This window comes from Lissotriton vulgaris, chromosome 6, assembly GCF_964263255.1.
Source record: "Lissotriton vulgaris chromosome 6, aLisVul1.2, whole genome shotgun sequence".
Taxonomy (NCBI): Eukaryota; Metazoa; Chordata; class Amphibia; order Caudata; family Salamandridae; genus Lissotriton; species Lissotriton vulgaris.
This window is the reverse complement of record NC_141694.1, coordinates 173,764,210-173,782,343: the sequence shown is the minus strand read 5'-3', so window position 1 is coordinate 173,782,343 and position 18,134 is coordinate 173,764,210. Positions and strand designations below refer to the sequence as shown.

The window sequence follows — 18,134 nt, the reverse complement described above, 5'->3', positions numbered from 1 at the left end:
CAGAGGGTTAGGCAGAACCCAGACATTGTCGGTGTCAAGATGGGTGGATTCCATCATGCGATCAGCCTGTACGCGGATGATGTCATTCTGACGCTGGATGACCCGCGGAGATCGCTGCCGGCCTGTGTAGAGGAACTGAACTTATTCGCCGACGTGGCGGGCTTCAATGTGAACCTGGGGAAGTCGGCCGCCCTTGACATTTCGCTTACTAACGCCACTAGAGCGGAACTACAGAGGCTTTACCCTCTGAGCTGGTCCAGGGACGGGATCCCGTACTTGGGGATCCTATTGGCGCCCTCCCTCCCGGAGATGGTCACAGCCAATTACGCGGCTCTGGGCGCGAAAATCAGGGAGGAATTGGGCCGGTGGGATAAGGGCACGCTGTCGTTACTGGGTAGGGTGGCCGCGGTGAAGATGACCCTCCTGCCTCAGGTGCTTTACCTCTTCAGAGCGTTGCCGCTCCAGCCCCCAGCGGGGTGGCTTGCGGAGACACAGACTGCCATTGCGCGGTTCGTGTGGCAGGGCCGCAGGCCGAGGATCAAGAGAAGCATCGCTATGCTGTCACCGGAATCCGGGGGGCTGGGGATACCGGACTTGCGGAAATATTTCCAGGCCGCTCAGCTCCGCTATCTAGTGGAATGGAGTCGGTGGGAGTCTGATAAGCACTGGCTGTTCCAGGACCAGGCGGTGGCGGGTAGGACGCTGCAGGAAGTACCATTCTTGAAGTGGGCCCATCGACCCCCCAATCTCTATGCGTCTCTGGTAACGCGGGTCCCGCTCCGGACGTGGGACTCAGTGGCTGCCAGGTGCGAGCTTACCACCTTCCCCTCTCCCTTTACGCCGCTCATTGGCAACCCGGACTTCGGCCCCGGGATGGAGCAGGGCGCTTATGAGCGCTGGCGGGTGGCCCGCTGCTGCACTCTGTATCACTTGTACTGCCCTGAGGGGGTTGTCCCCTTCCCGGACCTGAGGAGGGATTATGGCCTCCCCGAAACGGAGCACATGCGATACATGCAGGCGCGCCACTGGGCATTACAACCCCAAGTGCGCGACGCGGCACACCGGGAAATCACGGCGTATGAGCGTTGGTTAATTACTCGCACGTCGGACGCTAAACTGATCTCAGACCTGTATAAAATGCTGCAGCCCCCCTCCTTTCATATTCACAACCCCGGTCGGGAACGTTGGGAGCGTGAGCTGGGGCGCGTGTTGAGCCATAAAGAATGGGAACACATCTCCTTCCGCGCACGTCACTCGGCCTACCACACGGGTCTTACGGAGACCTTCACTAAAATCTCGACCTACTGGTACCGTACTCCGGAGAAACTGCACGAGATGGACAGGGCACTACCAGGGACGTGCTGGCGCAACTGTGGCAATACTGGTACACTAACACACATACTATGGGACTGTCCCCTGCTGGCTCCTTACTGGGAAGAGGTTTTGGGCGAGGTAGACAAATGCTTTGGGATAGAACTGCCTAGGCCCTAGATTCCCGGCCTATGTTCTGCTAGGGTTGCCGAATGGGCTGATGTATCCCCTTAGATCTAAGAGAGGTAGACAGATCGCAATTGCGCTGGGGTCAGCGGTGCAGAATATTCTCATACACTGGCGCACTACCACACTTCCCTCTGTAGTTGGTTGGCTGCACAGATTATGGCATGTCCTTGGAATGGAGAAGATGTCCTTAGTAGCCTTGGGGGATACTGATACCTTTGAGGAACTGTGGGAGCCCTTTCACAGCCTGTTATGTTCAGAGTTTCGGGAGATCACCTGCCCTAGATACCTTAGGTTGTTAAGGCTGACACCGCCACCGGACCCGCCTGCTTGATTGGGTGGGGTCGGTACTGTATAGCGGGGATTTTCGGAGAGTTGCATGTAACGGAGACTGTAGATATTGGCACGGTACAGGGGGTGGGTTAGGGTTAGGTAGTTGGGGGTTCTGTTTGGTTAGGTAGGTTTTTGGAGCGGGGTTGCTTCTCCTCCCTTCACCCCACCCTTTTTTCCCTTCCCCTCTTCCCCTCCCCCCCCCCCTTTTTTTTTTTTCTTTTCTTTTTTTTTCTTCCGTTCTCTCTTGGTCCCCCCCCCTGATTTTCTTTCCTCCCCCCCATCCCGTCCCTCCCTCCCTTTCTCCCCCCCCCTCGTTGTTTGTATGTGACCACAGGTGCGAAAGCTATGCTCCCGAGTCGGATGGGGCCTCTTGCAAACTTGTAACTGCATTACTTTACTTGCTGTACAATGCGCATTGATGTGCGGTTCCTGTGGTTTACTTGTTCCTTGCCCCTTTGTGTCCTACCCCACCCTGCTTCAATAAAATACTTTAAACCTAAAAGTGTATGTCAGTGCTGGCCATCAATGAAAGAGACCTGTGCATTTTTCAAACCGGTGGTGAAAAAATATGAGTATGTTGCTGGAGATGTGGGCCGCCGTGCCACCAATGTACTTACCGGGGGAGGGTAAACACCCATTATTCCTTAACTTTCTTGCCGCATACCATTGCTCCGCATGCTTCCATTACGAAAGCACCATGACTCCGCAATGTCATTACAACGCATTTCATTAAATTTTATATGAATTTACCACGCATACATTTACAACAAAATTCGTTGTAAATGCATGAATGGCAAAAGCATGTTTTTTTTTAATGTTTGGATAAGGTAAGTATGGGTATAGGGGTATATGTTTTGGGGTACTGAGGTATATGTTTTGGGGTGTTCAAGTATTTAAAGGGTTCAGATATAGTTTTGGGTTATGGGGTACAGGGGTAGTTTTAGGGTTTAGGGATAGGTATGGGTTTTGGGGTAGAGGGGTATTTTTGGGGTTCAGGGCTAGGTTTGGGTTTTGGAATATATGGGTATTTTTAGGGTTCAGGTCTAGGTTTGGGTTTTGGGGTACAGGGGTATTTTAGGGTTCAGGGGTAGGTTTGGGTTTTGAGGTACAGGGGTATTTTTAGGGTTCAGGGCTAGGTTTGGGTTTTGGGGTACAGGGGTATTTTTAGGGTTTAAGGATAAGTTTGGGTTTTGGGGTAAAGGGTATATTTATAGGGTTAAGATGGGTTAGTGTTTAAGGGTGTGGGGGTATTTTAACCCCTTCCATGCTGGGCCATTTCAGGGCGGGCCGTGACGAACCCCAGCCGTCATCAGCACACGAGCGCCGCAGAGCGTGTCGGCTGGGGTTCCTCACCAGCATGGAAGGGGTTAAGGAGTAAGGGTGGGTTATGATTATGGGGTGCAGGGGTATTTAAAGGGAGCAGGGTGGACACCCAGAGCTGGAATGTACAGAACCTGGGAAGAAAAAACAATGAAATATTGTGCACAACGCTCGCTTTTTTTTTTCGTAATGCCGCGCCCCGCACACGCCCACGACCCCAGCACACTCTCGCAGCACACGATATGAGACACGGCATGAAAGGGGGAACGTACTACACGCCCCCAGCGTTTATCGCGCCCCCAGCACATGCCCACAGCACAACGCAGACACCCCCATAAGGGACTACTTTGCTGGCACGGTTCTTTTACCTTTTAAATGTATATGGTGGGCGTCTGCATAGCCTATGCTGTAACTGCCCTTTCCAACACTGTATTGGGTGTTGTGATTGGTGCTGTGGTTCCTGAGATTACCTGCCTCAAATGTTTGGGCTCTCTCTTCATTATATTAGTATAGATATGAAACTTATTTACCTGTGACTTTTCCGTCAGAGGGAAACTGAGACCCTGAGTCAAAACGTTTCTAGGAAAAAGGTGGAAACATTCTGCAGTAGGGTTATGCCTACTTTGTAGAAAAGTTCTGACTTTTAAAAATATTTAAGGAATTCCAAAAGCAATCAACAAAATCCACCAAAAACATGTTTCCTTTAATAGCCAATGATTAAATATTTTCACATGCACTAAAGACATATTTTTGCAATATTATAATTTATAAAGCAAACACGATTATGCATTTAAACTTCTAGCTTGTGTCTGTTTCTCAGCTGGGAAAACATTTACTTCAGCAGATAAACCTTCTCCTTTACATTAATCAATACATGCAGTGATGTTTCCCCATTCTCAGTACAGAAATACACCATAACCAGGCTAGCCTTGAATCCACATGCTTTTCAAAGGCAGAAAAATATTTGCAATGTCTTGGTGTAAATAAATACATGCAAACATCTATTTATCCAACATTTCCAGGAGGACTCGGACAGGCATACCCTATCACCAAACTATGAATTTGAGAATGCAGCTATTGCTACGTATTGTCAGTTTCCAACTTGGCCCTCTCTGCAGGGTTACCCCCCAACCTTTTTTTTCCCCCTCCTGTTTAGCTGAAATAATTGTCATTGACCTGAGGACTCTGTGCACTTTGCCACTGCTAACCAGTGCTTGTGTTAACTGTCTAAAACATGGTAACATTGATTTACATCTAATTGGCACATTTCATTTACTTATAGGTCCCTAGTAAAGTGGTATACCATATACCCAGGGCTACAAACACTACTAATAAGCCTGCAGCACTCCTTGTGTCACTCACTTTTTACATCCGTCTAACGTCATTTCTTCCGGCTACCCGATCTGCTAGTGCTTGGTTGCCCTGTTGCTGGGGCAGCCATGCGCGGTATAAATTACCCTAACATAATTTAAGTGACCTTCTAAAACATGTCTCAGGCCCTGCCTTTGCAGCCTCGATGGAGTTTAATACTGGAAATCTGACTTGACCAAATAAACCTCATGCAAAGCTTAAAACACCCTTTTTCAGACATATGTAACACCTAGGGAATTTCCTAAACAGCGAATACGGCATGGTGCATTGTATTAAAGAAGTAAGCCATGTACCTTCATGTTTTTCATGTCCTGGTAGTGAAAAACTCCCAAATACATATTTACTACTGGCCTACCTCTCCCATAAGATAACATTGAGTTATTCTAGAACCTTTGATAAGTGATATCTTTTGTCGGGAGCAGGTAGAAATGTCATGTTTAGTGTATTAGGAACTGTAATGTAAAATCCAAATGAATATTTAAGTTGTCCATTTGGTGCCGGCAGCCTGTTTCCTGGATCACATGACTAAGTGTAGTTGACAGTTTGCTTTAGTGTATTCCTCCCAGACAGCCACAAGTGAGGGCCTGGGTGTTAGCAGGATGGGCCATCCTAGCCAGATAAGTAGGGGGAGCTGTGCATAGTCCCACATGGGGTTAAGCTAGCTTTGTAAAGCAACCGCCTAAAAAACATAAAGAACTTCACACTAGGCCAACGTGACTACAGAGAGCCTAGAACCTGAGCAGGGAGGCAGGATCTGGCATATTCTTCAGTGGGGGTAAAACTCCAGGCATAAAAAATAGGACCCCCAGACCCACTTTTCAGTTCACTTCTGGACCTGCACAAAGACTCTCAGAGGACTTCCCTGCTGCCTGTGACCTGCCCTGTGCCCTCAGAGAACTGCCCTGCTGCTGGTGACAACTTTCCGGTGTGAACCCAAGACTTTGAGAGATTCAAAGGGCTAGTTGGCTGGAACAAGACCTACCTGATCCCTGATCCGCTCCTCGGAGAACGCCTATTTGACCTCGTTGAGCCCTTGTGGACTACAGCCTGCAGCTTTATCCAACTGTAGATCTTTGACTTCTAAAAAGGAGCATAAGTCCAAATGTAGAAATCTTCACTGCAATCTCATCAAGCAGCTTCCGAACAATGCCTCCTCCTCCTCAGACACCACAGATTTCCTTGGCCCGCTGAACATTACCTATTTAGACTTTTTCCGAAAACATTTCTTTTCAGGGTCTGATTTAGAAAATGGCAGATGGGTTACTACATCATAATATTGACAGTTTATCCCGGTCTGCCCAATTATATAAATACTCTAGGATATGATGTGATTTATATTTTGGCGGATAGGATATCCGTCACCATTATGATGGAGTAACCCATCTGCCAAGATATAAATCAGGCCCTAAGTCCAAAGATAAGCAGAGATCAGTCTCAATCCACTTTGTTTATCTCACCGATTCTCCACAGTGGATGGCCATAACGTTTGACTTAGCCATGGGGTTGGGTGACTAGATGATGGCAATTGTCACTTTGATCTTTTAGGTGTAATTTTTCACATCAAAGCATACAAATTCGTAACTCCTTCAATACTTATTGGATTTTTGGCATTTTGGTGTCATATAATTTATTAAAATATACTCAATGTTTCTAAATTGGTGTGGTTTTTTATTGTGGTGTGTTTTCACTTTATTATTGTGTAAGTGCTGAAAAAAAACTTTACACATTGCCTGTGTTAAGTTGATTCTGACTCATGTCAGGCCATGCTACTATAGGGATAAGCACAGGTTAATTTGTCACTTTTCGAGGTTCACCCCAAAAAGGATTGTGGCTGTTGACTGAGAAGGGTTCACATACCTCTCAACCAACAACCCAGTTTCTCACATTCAGTAAGCAATGTTAAAAATTGGGTTGTTGGTTGACTGGGGTTCAAACCTTAGTCAAACAGCAGCCACAGTCCTAGTCAGGAAAAGTGCCAGGCAAACCCTAAATTAACCTTTGCTCACCCTCTGGTGGCTTGGCACAGAGCAGTCAGGTTTAACTTAGAGGCAGTGTGACAAGTGTTTGTGCAGCACTTTAAACAGTAAAACAATGAACACACTGAAAGATACTGCACCAAGTTAGAAAAATAAAAATAAAACAGGACCATAACAGCAAAAATCATTAAGTAGAAATTGAGTTATTGATTTGTTAAAGTTGTAAGTAAAAATATCGCTAAGAAGCGTAAAGCATTAAAATGGGACATCTGGTTGCGCCGGAGCTGGACAAAGTCAAAACTTCAGGATGACTGTGATGGAGTATGGGCCGGACACAGAGACCCAGGTATGCCTGCTGAAGAAAAAGTACCCTAACCCGAGATTGCAGAGCGTTGCGTGGGTTTGGTTTGAGGATGCGTTGTGCAGCAGAGGTCATGTACCGATTCGGAAATGCAGCAAGGCTATGGTGGAAGCCACTGATGCATCGACCTCAAGCACCCTGCGAATTCGAGGCAATGTGTGGCTTCAATGAGATCGAAAGCTGCATGAGTATGGAGTTTCTTTGTTGAAGATGCAGGTGACGGGTATGTGAGGACCTTGTGCCAGGAAGAACATTGTGCAGTGACAGTTCCAAATGTGATGCATTGAATCTGATCAACACAGCAGTAGCAATGCGTTTGTGGTTCTGATCCATGCAGCAGGGGATGCATTGGTTCTGTTGGAGTAAATACCTTAGGCCAACTTCCAAGGGTCCAGAACTGGAGTGTCACCACTTGGCAGGGCAGACTTACAGATGGTAGAGTCTAGGTGCAGAAGTAGGGTGTTAATAGTCTTTTATGTCTCTGAGGTTTCAGATTAGGAGGTCAGCCAGCAAGCCCTTGGAGTTACTATGCTCTGGGTTCAAGTGATGCAGGTCCAGTCCTTCTCACACAGGCAGGAAAAACAATGGGCAGGAGGCCATTACAGCAAGACAGGGATCCAACAAAGCAGCAGTCCAGAAGAGTGTCAGTTTTACAGCAGCCCAACAGTCACTCTTTCTGAGTAGTCACATGTCCAGTAGTATACTGAAGTGGTGGTGTCAGCGGCCCAGATCTTATACCCAGTTGGGCCTTTGAAGTGGGGGAGTCTACAAAGATAGTACTCTGAAGTGCACAGCAGTCCTGCCCTTTCTGACCTGCCTCCAGACTCACTACAGGGGGTATGCAGCCCTTTGTGTTGGAAAACACATACCCTATTCAGGTGTGTGTGAGGCTGGTTCCAGATCCTCCCTCCCGTCCTCTCAGGATGCCCCTTGTAATCACAGTTAAGAGCCCATTGTGTGTGGCTGTCCAGCGGAATACACCAAGCCCAGCTGTCACCCACCCAGGAGAGGTGATCAGAGACAAACAGCAGGCACCAAATATCTAGTTAGAAAATGGCTACTTTCCAAAAGTGGCATTTTCATAATTGCAAATTAAAATCCTACTTCCTCATGAGTTGTTATTTTAAATTGTGATTACTGAGACACCAAAATTAAAAAAGTTCATCTCTTACAGATTGTGAAAGACACGTATGAGATGTAATAAGGTAATCCCAATGTTTCCTATGGGAGCAATAGGCCTTGCAGTAGTGAAAAGTGACTTTGGGAGTTTTTTACTACCAGGACATGTAAAATATAATACTACATGTCCTGCCTTTTAAATACACTGCACCCTGCCCTCTGGGTAATCCAGGGCTTACCTTAAGGGTGACTTATATGTATACATAGGGAAGGTATTATCTTCTGGGTCGAAATGGCAGTGTAAACTGCATAAACAGGCTATGCAATGGCAGGCCAGAACCATGGATAGAGGGTTACTTAAGTTGGTGGCACAGTAAGTGCTGCACGCTCACTAGTAGCATTTAATTTACAGACCCTAGGCACATGTTGTGCACTTTACTAAGGTCTTATAAGTAAATTAAATATGTCAATTGCCGAAGAGCGAATATTACCATGTTTAAGGGAGAGACCACAATCACGTTATCACTAGTTAGCAGTGGGAAAGTAGAAAGAGCCCTAAAGCCAGCAAAAACAAGGTCAGAAAAGTGGAGGAGGTAGGAAATAATGTGGACGGTAGAGCACCCTAAGGCTGCCAGGTCTAACAAGCACCATCTCTTTATACAGGCAAATGAGATTGTAGCATATAAAGATGCAAAAAAAGTTAAAAAGCAAGGCACAAGTGATTCACGTGGATTAAACGTTATTTGTATGGGCCCTATTCATATTTTTTCAATAGTTTAAGGATCATTAGCAGGTGCAGAAAATACTCACGCAGGGCAGAAATGGCAAGAATATATGAAATCCTTGTTGCACAATGCCATTTGACAGCCGACCTCATGAGACAGGGCCCAAACAAGCTAAAACAGTGGAAATCAGGATATTTAATAATGTCTTAAAGTTTAAAAAGTCAAGACACATCGATAAATCACTTGGGTTTTGACAGAATAAAAAAAAACACTAACACAGACATGTATGGGGAATCACATATTTTGCACACGGTTTTTGCATACTTTAAAATGTGGAGACATTGAATTATTAAAAATAACAACTCAACAGAACCAACATATTTGCAGTATTTGGCCTAGAGCTGACATTAAATACGGTATCTTACAATATATGTAATCACAAACATGGAACCTCAGGAGCACAATATCACAGGATTACAAGGCCCTTGCAACCACTTCTTCATGTTATACCATGAGACACTGGAAATATTTGATAGAGGAGGACCAAATTATGCAACATGGTTGACTAAATTAAGTAGAAAGGAAATGCAAATGATGAGACTTTAATGCATCACAATTTGTGATAGTATTACTTTATTATTTTGCCTTTAATCCATAGGCAAACCCTAGTCAAACGTTTCACCTCAGTAGTACCAATTTAAACCCTATATGGGGCAATACGCAACAGAAAAGGGACCCGTCAAATGTGCAGCAACAAGTGTTCATGTGTTTTTAGTAACTTTTGATCCATTTGAGCTAGAAACACATTTTGTCCGTTACAATCTGCAGATTACGCAGCAAAGGATGGATTCTGTGGCAAATGTTGTTGTCTGAAATCAGGATCTGTTTGCAGTGTCCCCTCACTTTCCACCACATCTGAGACCCCTGGATGCTAGTTTTCTGACTCTGAGAGTGCCCTGGATTGGCAGGCCCAGGTCCAGTGCTATGTTGAAAACACATGTGATAACACACACATGCATTGCATTAGGGTACACAATGTATTAGGGTACACCTATGATTGGCAAGACCTACCCTATAGATCCCTAGTAGATAATAAGGCAGGGGGATTAATACTGCCTTTAAGTTCCTAGTATAGAATAGGGCATGCGACTTTAGAGGCTAGCAACTTTTGTTGCACTTGCATGTGTGCACTGCAGAGAGCATGAGATCATTTTAAATTCAGCCCTGTTTTGGTGGTAGGGGTACTTCAAAAGTGATACTCTACAACATTTTGGCATTCTTGGTACCCCCTGTGTATCCCCTAAGTATCAAAGGGGTGGGGGGAGGCATGTCATTATAAGAAGGGCCCTTATTAAAGATGTTTTAAATGACCTGGGAAAATCGAAATTGCACATTTCACTTTACCCCTTGTAGTACACTGCCTCCTAAGATCGACATTGGTGCTAGGAGCACTTTGGAGTGAGAATCTACACTATATTTGCTAATTTGGGACACCTTAATTCTCCCCTAGGTGTCCCAGGTGTGGGGTGTCATGTAACAATAAGCAGAGCCTTTATAAAATATGTTTATATGACCTGGTGATGGAGAAAGAGCACATTCAATGTTCCCCATTGTAGATACCTAGCCCCATAGGATATCAATGCAATAGTTTAAGAATGCAGAACTATCGCTAGGAATTAAATTAAGATATCAGTCAAGGACTTTGGAGAATGGTATTGATAAATCCAGCAATTTGCTATAGATGAATTTATCCTAAAATGTACAGAAAATATGTTTTAAGACTTTCTTGTCTGTAAGCCAACATTCATCTTTCCTTCCCTTTTCCCTGATTGGTCAGAGTTAACAAGATTAGCCAGGCTGCTTTGATGAGGTGACTAGAGGTTCACCCAGGGAGAGGCTATTTGATGGAGAGAGCTCTGCTACACAGGAATGTGAGAACAGGGGTGAAGGGTTGTAAAGCATGAAGCTTCGAATGAGCAATAGGACAGGCAGGGATTGCCAGGTCTATCTACTCACCAGCCCTTTTGACCCATCCAGGCGGCAGTTCTAAGGCAAGAATTTGCAGATAGTAGGGTTTTCGGTATCTTACTTCTTGAACTAATTGTGTTGTTTATGCTACACCCGTCTAAATTGGTTGCTCAGATTCGGCTCATGCTAATTCCTTTGTATTTCTATACCCTTATGTTGAGATGTCTTTATATCCAGTTATTTTTAGCACTATAATAAAACAACCTAACCTGAAGAAGTTGCCTTTGGTTGTAATGGATCAGAGAGAGCTATTGTTTAATTGATTATTCTCTTAACAACTATCTCCCCTTTACATTTTCATGCTGTGAAAAATAACCATTGGAGTTCGATTTTAGAACAGGACTAGAACTTATGGGACCTTTCAGGACCTTCTCTACAAAAAAGTTGCAAACGTGGACTTGCTTATTAATAAACATTTATGCTAAAGGTTGCAGAGCATGTGTTAAAATGTGACTACATGTTAATTTTCATCCCTTTTAATAGTTACACCATATAGATGTATGCAAAGTGATTAATTAAAACCAACAGTTATCTCATACCTGGGTGTAATGGGCGATCCATGCATCTGGAGTTCGTTCACCAATCCCATATGTGAAATTCTCCTCTTGTTTATACCAGGTTTTAATTACGTATTCCCATGAAGCGGGAAAATTTGTCTTGTACATTATTTCACCGCAAGCAGTTGCTAAAGCAGAGAAAGGACACAAAAGAAAAATGGTATGAAAGCTGTATGCAAGACTCACTCGTGCCAGCCCTACCTGCTGGTTTAGTTAGTATCCTAAGTATTTTGCACCCCATTTTAAAGGACTGCTTCCAGCTTGTGAGTTGATCTCAACAATAGGAGTAATTCACAAATATTTCGCTGCTGTGGTGTTTGGTGGGGCGGTAGGCCCTCATTATACAGATCAGAAAGAACACACGGACACAGTGGTTTGGGGATGGGTAATGGGCCTTGAGCACGGGCGCTCAGCCCCTTTTATTAGCCAGGGTCATCTGACCTGTGACGCCTGGTGGTGGGTGGGTGTTAGGTGTACTCTTACAAAAGAACTGAGACACTATACCATGTCTCACGTTACTACATCCCTCCCAACCTTAGTTAAGAAAATTACCCTAACTAAAGTCCAACCTGTGGGAAAGAATAGAGTTCACACAAAATTCATAACTCAATTACGACGACTCCCACGTAGTCTGCTCCACCTCTGGTCACGTCAATTTACTGGCAGAGGTGTCTCTTCTTGCCTTGGCAGACTTGCATCTTGTAGGTGGGTTGTACAGTCTCTCTCGCTCTCTTTCACATCCTGTGAACGTGTAGAGGTAGGAATTGCCGGTCCTAAGTGTGTCGCTTTCCGCTGGACCGTCCTGGTCAAGGTACTTGATTCAAACTGTTGTCTGTTCCTGACTGGATCTTCAGCTGCCGGTTATACCTCTCACGGATACCCCTCTCTTGTGGGTGTCCCCTCTCACTGGACGACCCGGAGGCCCTATTCTGCCAGGCTCCCACTGGACCGGAGCACATGTCGCCTTGCCGCTCCAATGTGTTGAAGGACGACGCTACGGGTCCTCTCTCCGTGTCCAAAGCTCCACCTGAAAGGGTGTTGTTGGCACTGGTTCCGTCGTGTGCGACCTTCGGTCTTCCAGGATCTTCAGCGCAAGCTTCAACAGTCCGTCTCTCGTTGGGGACCCACTGCCACCGGTGTCCCTGAGGCCTCTGCCCCTGGATATCCGCGGCCCTGTGTCCGTTCCATCCCAGAGGTGGTTGTTGCCAACAGACTGGCCTGCTCGCTTCCGTCATTCCTGGGTGACTGTCAGGTTCGCACGTGGATGCTTACTTCCAGTGGTGTTAAGTGTGTCCCGGTCGTGCGTGTGGACTGTCGTGCACTTCTCACGTTCTCCTCTGTGATTCCCCTTCTTCCTGTGTTGTAGTGTCTTGATCCACACTCCAACATACTCTTGTCTTCCTGTCATCGTACTGCTCACCTCTCTTTTCCTTTCTTCTCCTTGATGGTGGGAGACGTGCCACTCAGACCACTTCTCCTTTTCTTCTTATTGGTGGTGGCACATGCCACTCAGACCTCTTCGTCTTTTATTCTTATTGGTGGTGGCAAACGTGCCACTCAGACCTATTCTTCTTTTCTTCTTATTGGTGGTAGCAGACGTGCCACTCAGACATCTTCTTTCTTTTCTTTTGTGATGTCGTGCCACTCCTTCTCCATCTTCCTTTTCGCAACGCGGTCTGGCCATATTGCTGTCTTCATCTTCCAGACCAGACTTCTCCAGGCAGCGTGCACTCCGCCTGCTTCCCTCTGGTCTTGTCCTGGTTCACGGACACTGTCTTCTCCTAGTCTGTGACTGGACCGGTCGTTACGATCTTTTCGCTGAACTCTGAATGTCGAATTGTGTTTTTTGAAGTTCGCTTGTCCATGTTTGTGGACTTTGTCTTGGTGTTCGAACTCCTTGGATCTCTGGCCGGTCCGCTCTGCCGATGCTGGCAGGCCATCTTCAGTTCTCCTGCTGGAACTCTCGCGATGTCACTGTTTTTGACCCTTGCTTCGGTCACCTCCTTTCGTGACCCCCAGTGGGTCGGATTTTGGTGCGGCCATCTGGCTGGCCCGCTTCTTGGGTGCGTCACGTCGTGTGACCGTCCGGGTTCTTCGTGCGTCCGTCGGAGGGGTCGGCTTCATGGGGCAATGATCTGGGTACTCTTCTGCATGATTCCTCATGCTTCACTGTCTTCGGTGTGGTCGCTGTTCGCTCTGTTCCAGTACTTTAGCGTTGGCGCGCTTTTGTCCGCACTCTTCCTGTGCTTCATTGGGTGCAGAGGGTTACGTCACCACTCCTTGCTTCTTCGTGTTCAGGTCGCTTCCCGTTACTTCACGGGGTGTTTTGCTTTCTATCTGGGGACTCTGAAGCTGTCTCTGCGGTTGTCTCGCTTCTTCACTGTGTCGCACTTGCCTGGTGGGGAGTCTCGTGGTGGTGGTTCTGCAGTCTCTTCCCTGCGGTTGCAACAACACCTGTGGCCATCAGGTGCCGCTCCACCTGCAGTTGGTCTCCGTTTGGCTTAGTGCGCCCAGTGGTCTGTGCTACTGCTCCGTCGTCCTTCTCCTGGTGCTGGCAGTTTCTTCACTCCTTGTGCGTTCCTGCGCAGTGCTGGGTTCCTGAGTCGCTCTTGCGTCGCAGGTAGGTCTCCTGCGCCGCTTATTACCTTGGACGCTCTTTAAGATTTCTTGCATGTGCGATGCTCACTGATCCTTTGTGTGCAATGGTGCTTTCTTGCACTTTGTCACTTCCTCTGTCGGTGTTGTGGTTTGGCGCCACTGTTGCTGTGCTGCTGCACATTTACTACATGCTCCTTACGAGACACGCACATGGGGCTGTCTCTTCATCTACATGTCTGCCGTCCTGGCAGTCTTGCTCTGTGGTAGCAGGGGATTGTAAACTGTTCCCTCCTTTGTTTACTGTATATGGGGAAAAAGTCGCACTGTCTATGTACATATTTTCAGGGGCGGCTGGTGACATTTGAAAGTGGTGGGGCGTAAACTAATTTGCATATTGCACCGCAGCGAGCGAGCACAGCGAGCGAGCGAGCCCGAACCACCTTGCATCCATCCATACATCATTCATGCATCCACCCATCCATCCATCCATCCACCCACCCATCCATCCATCCACCAATTCTGCATCCATCCTGCATCCATCATTCATTCATGCATCCACCCATCCATCCAGCATCCATCATTCATTCGTGCATTCACCCATCCATCCATCCTGCATCCATCATTCATTCATGCATCCACCCATCCATCCATCCACCCATCCATCCTGCATCCATCATTCATTCATGCATCCACCCATCCATCCTGCATCCATCCATCCATCATTCATTCATGCACCCATCCATCCACCCTGCATCCATCATTCATTCATTTACCCATCCACCCATCCTGCATCCATCCTGCATCCATCATTCATGCATCCACCCATCCATTCATCCACCCATCATTCATCCATCATCCATCCACCCATCCTGCATCCATCATTCATTCATGCACCCATCCATCCACCCTGCATCCATCCTGCATCCATCATGCATTCATCTACCCATCCACCCATCCTGCATCCATCCTGCATCCATCATTCATTCATGCATCCACCCATCCATTCATCCACCCATCATTCATCCTGCATCCATTCATGCATCCATCCATCATTCATGTATTTTTATGACCCTATAACTTGCACACAGCTTGTCAGTGCTTAATACCAGTCTCGAACCTTGTACTCCAGCACCAATGATACATGATTAATATTAATTGTTTTTAAAAACATGTATTTATTCGACACCAATTTCACACCTTAGTCGGTACATCATTTTTATTTGTTTTTTAAAATATCTATTTATTTAACACCAGTGTAAGTCATGTATACATTTTTATGGTTCGATAAGAGGCTCGAACCTGGTTTCCCATCACCAAAGTCGGCCGTGCTATCCGTCAGGGGTTATGTAACAGGGCTATGTAGTGACCAGCCAATCCTGCGCCAGGATTGGCTGGGGGGGCACCATGACTCCTCGCCCAGTCGCCCTGTGTAACCCCGGGGGCTGCGGCCCGCCCCCTGGTCCTCTCTCTAAGGGGGAATTCACAAGAAAACGATCTGCGCATGCGCGGGCATGTTTGTGCCCAAAAATACAATTGCGCAGCTGCAGCAGCCCGATCCTTCCCCCCCAACCCCCCCCCCCCCCACCCCCCACCCCCCTTGCGCACTCCGGGAAGGTCGGGTGTCTCCCGCTTTCCCGGCCGGCAGATAGCGCGATTTTTTTAAAGAATTGTGTTTGGCTTCTAGTGACAACGTGGTGGGTCCATGGGGCTTAGTGGGGCTTCGCCCCTACGCCCCAATGGACGCACCGCGCCTGCATATTTTCTTTCCCCAGGATCCGGGACTTATCTGCTTCTGACCTCGCACTGCTAATAGGCTGCAGAAAACCGGTTCTCATCTCGCAACCTGGTGCTTGACAGTATCACTGTCCTTTGCCTTGAGCTGCAATGGCGCAAAACGGCCACTAGATGGCAGTGATGCCTTACTCTGGCTTCTGTTCAAGGTCCTTGAGAGTTTCCCTCATGTTACGGGCCTCGTGCACTTTCACTTTCTGGCCGGGCCGGCCTCAGGCCCATTCAGGCTTGTCACGGGCCTCGCGTCCTCACATTAGTCATCCCGTGAGCGGGCACCTCCCCAGATGGCCCCCTGCAGGACTCTCTCTCCTTTGCGGTGAATCTCTTATTATTTCCTTTATCAGGGCCGTGTGGGGGGCAAACTGTCTCCTCCTCACCCTCCCCGTGCGCAGCCTCCCTGTTCAAACGCGGGGCGAAGGGGGGGGGGGCGCTGCTGCCCGACTGCCCGAGCTTACTTGTACGTTTTTGGGCATGCTAGCACCCCTCGCAGCCGGCCTTCACGCTTTCCGGGCCATGCAGGGGTTTGCTGGTGCCGCTTCGCTCCATGCTCCCGCCCGCAGCAGTCCTCTACCACTTTTCTCTTTGCGGGCTGAGCGGGGGTGGGGGCTGGAGCCGCTTTTACGGGCGTTTCACTAGGCCTCTGAACGATGAGGCATAAGGCGGGCTGTCTCCTCCACTGTAGTTCACAGCACCCGGCAGCTCTCCACACACTGCTGGTTGCTCACCGCTTCTCCTCACCAGGCTGGGCAGCGTCTTTCTATACAGCGGGTGGGCTCCGCTTGCCATGCTCTCTCGCCCGGCAGCTCTCCACACGCTGCGGCGCTTCTTTGGGTCTCCTTCTTACCCACCCCGCCCGCGGCAGCCTCTTTACTCACATGCTGTGCGGCGGGGGAGGAGGGGGCTAGTGCAGTTACTATCGGCAGGTTGCGGGTGGGCTCCGCTTTTCATTACTGCCTCTAGCCGCTGCGGGTGGGCTCCGCTGGGCTTATTTTAGTTGGGGCCACTGCGTACAGACAGGCTCACCTCTGGCCTGCTGGCCTCATTTCTCCCCGCAGGTGGGGTCTGCGTTGGTCCCTTCTCAGTGGGGCTCCGTTGCGGCCGGCGCAGGAGGGCTCTGGTCGGTCCGCACTTTCCTCAGGGCACTTTCCCGCTGATGTAGGCGCAGCGGGGTAGAGAGGTGCGGGGTAGGCTCCCGGTCACCTTCTCATGTCCATGTCGGCCCGGGACTCAGCTCATGCCCCGCAGGCCTCCCGGCGGTCAGGGCCGATCCTATGGGGGAGGCGAGGGCGCGTCATCGCCCTGCAGCTCTCTCCCCCTTTTTCCCCAAATCTTCTCAGCTGTGGCACGCTGGGCACTGCTCCGACCTCGTCGCCATTGTGGTGTTTGGTTTGGGGCGCTAGGCCCTCATTATTCTGATCAGAAAGAACACACGGACACAGTGGTATGGGGATGGGTAATGGGCCTTGAGCACATGCGCTCAGCCCCTTTTATTAACCAGGGTCATCTGACTTGTGACACCTGGTGGTGGGTGGGTGTAGGTGTACTCTTACAAAAGAACTGAGACACTAGACCGTGTCTCACGTTACTACAGCTGCTATGAACTCTTGTAGTCCTTTTGGATTTCTCCCCGCATTCGCCCTCCCCGGACACTAACCAAGTGTCTTACTCACACTATTGTGAAAGAACACAACAATGAGATAGATCTATGTGAGAAGACCTGTCACGTTCACCATTCCTCATTACCTCTAGCGTTTTGTTCTGCTTTTTATATTTACTTTAGTAAATGCTGAAGAGGAGGGGATGTTGCTTAACAGCTAGAGCAGTGGCGTAGCAAGGGCAAGGGGTCGGTCCACCCCTGGCGGCATGAGTTTTGGGGGCAGCATCCTCACACCCCACCTCTTACCTGCGCCGTTCAGGGCAGCAAAAACAGGAATTGCCAGCATCCGCACTGCTGTTATGTGCGGCTGCCACACAAGGCAAACGCAGGGACCGCCATGGGCAGTTTAAGGTCTAGATAGGCCAGTGTATGGCCGACTTTGAAGCTGAGGACCAGGTTTGAGACTGGCTGGAGGTTCAAACAACCTGTGATTCTGGGCAAATCAATCTCCCCGTGCCCAAAAATGATTGTGTTTGTCTGGATTGCAAATGGTGCTCACTGATTGTAAAGCGCTCTGATACCTTTGGGTTGAGTTTGTGCTTTAATAAACTGCGGGAAGAAATACCACCTTCTCGAGGGCAGAGCAGATTGTCATCAGAAGCTGAGGGACAGCATTTACACTGTGGAAATACAGTGAGTGGTGAGGCTGATGTTTCTAGCTTACAGATTGTCTCATTATACAGACCACCACTCCTTAGCACTCTCTTCACTCATTTGAGCGCTACATATCAATAAAGCATGATACTGTGCATAGCTGAAGAGAGTGGTCTACTCAGGGTTTAAAAATATGCTGGTGAAATA

General features: G+C 48.1%; 1 protein-coding gene across 1 annotated transcript in view; it reads right to left on the bottom strand.

Moving 5' to 3' along the window:
• Positions 1 to 18,134, bottom strand: part of LOC147706972 (cysteine-rich venom protein-like) — a 229,107-nt gene that overhangs the window by 29,937 nt on the left and 181,036 nt on the right. Inside the window, exons 5-6 of the mRNA XM_086925608.1 lie at positions 11,270 to 11,415; positions 8,788 to 8,873 (exon numbers count right to left, since the gene is read on the bottom strand). Coding sequence (XP_086781734.1) covers positions 8,788 to 8,873; positions 11,270 to 11,415 — 232 coding nt within the window. The remainder of the gene's footprint in view (positions 1 to 8,787; positions 8,874 to 11,269; positions 11,416 to 18,134) is intronic.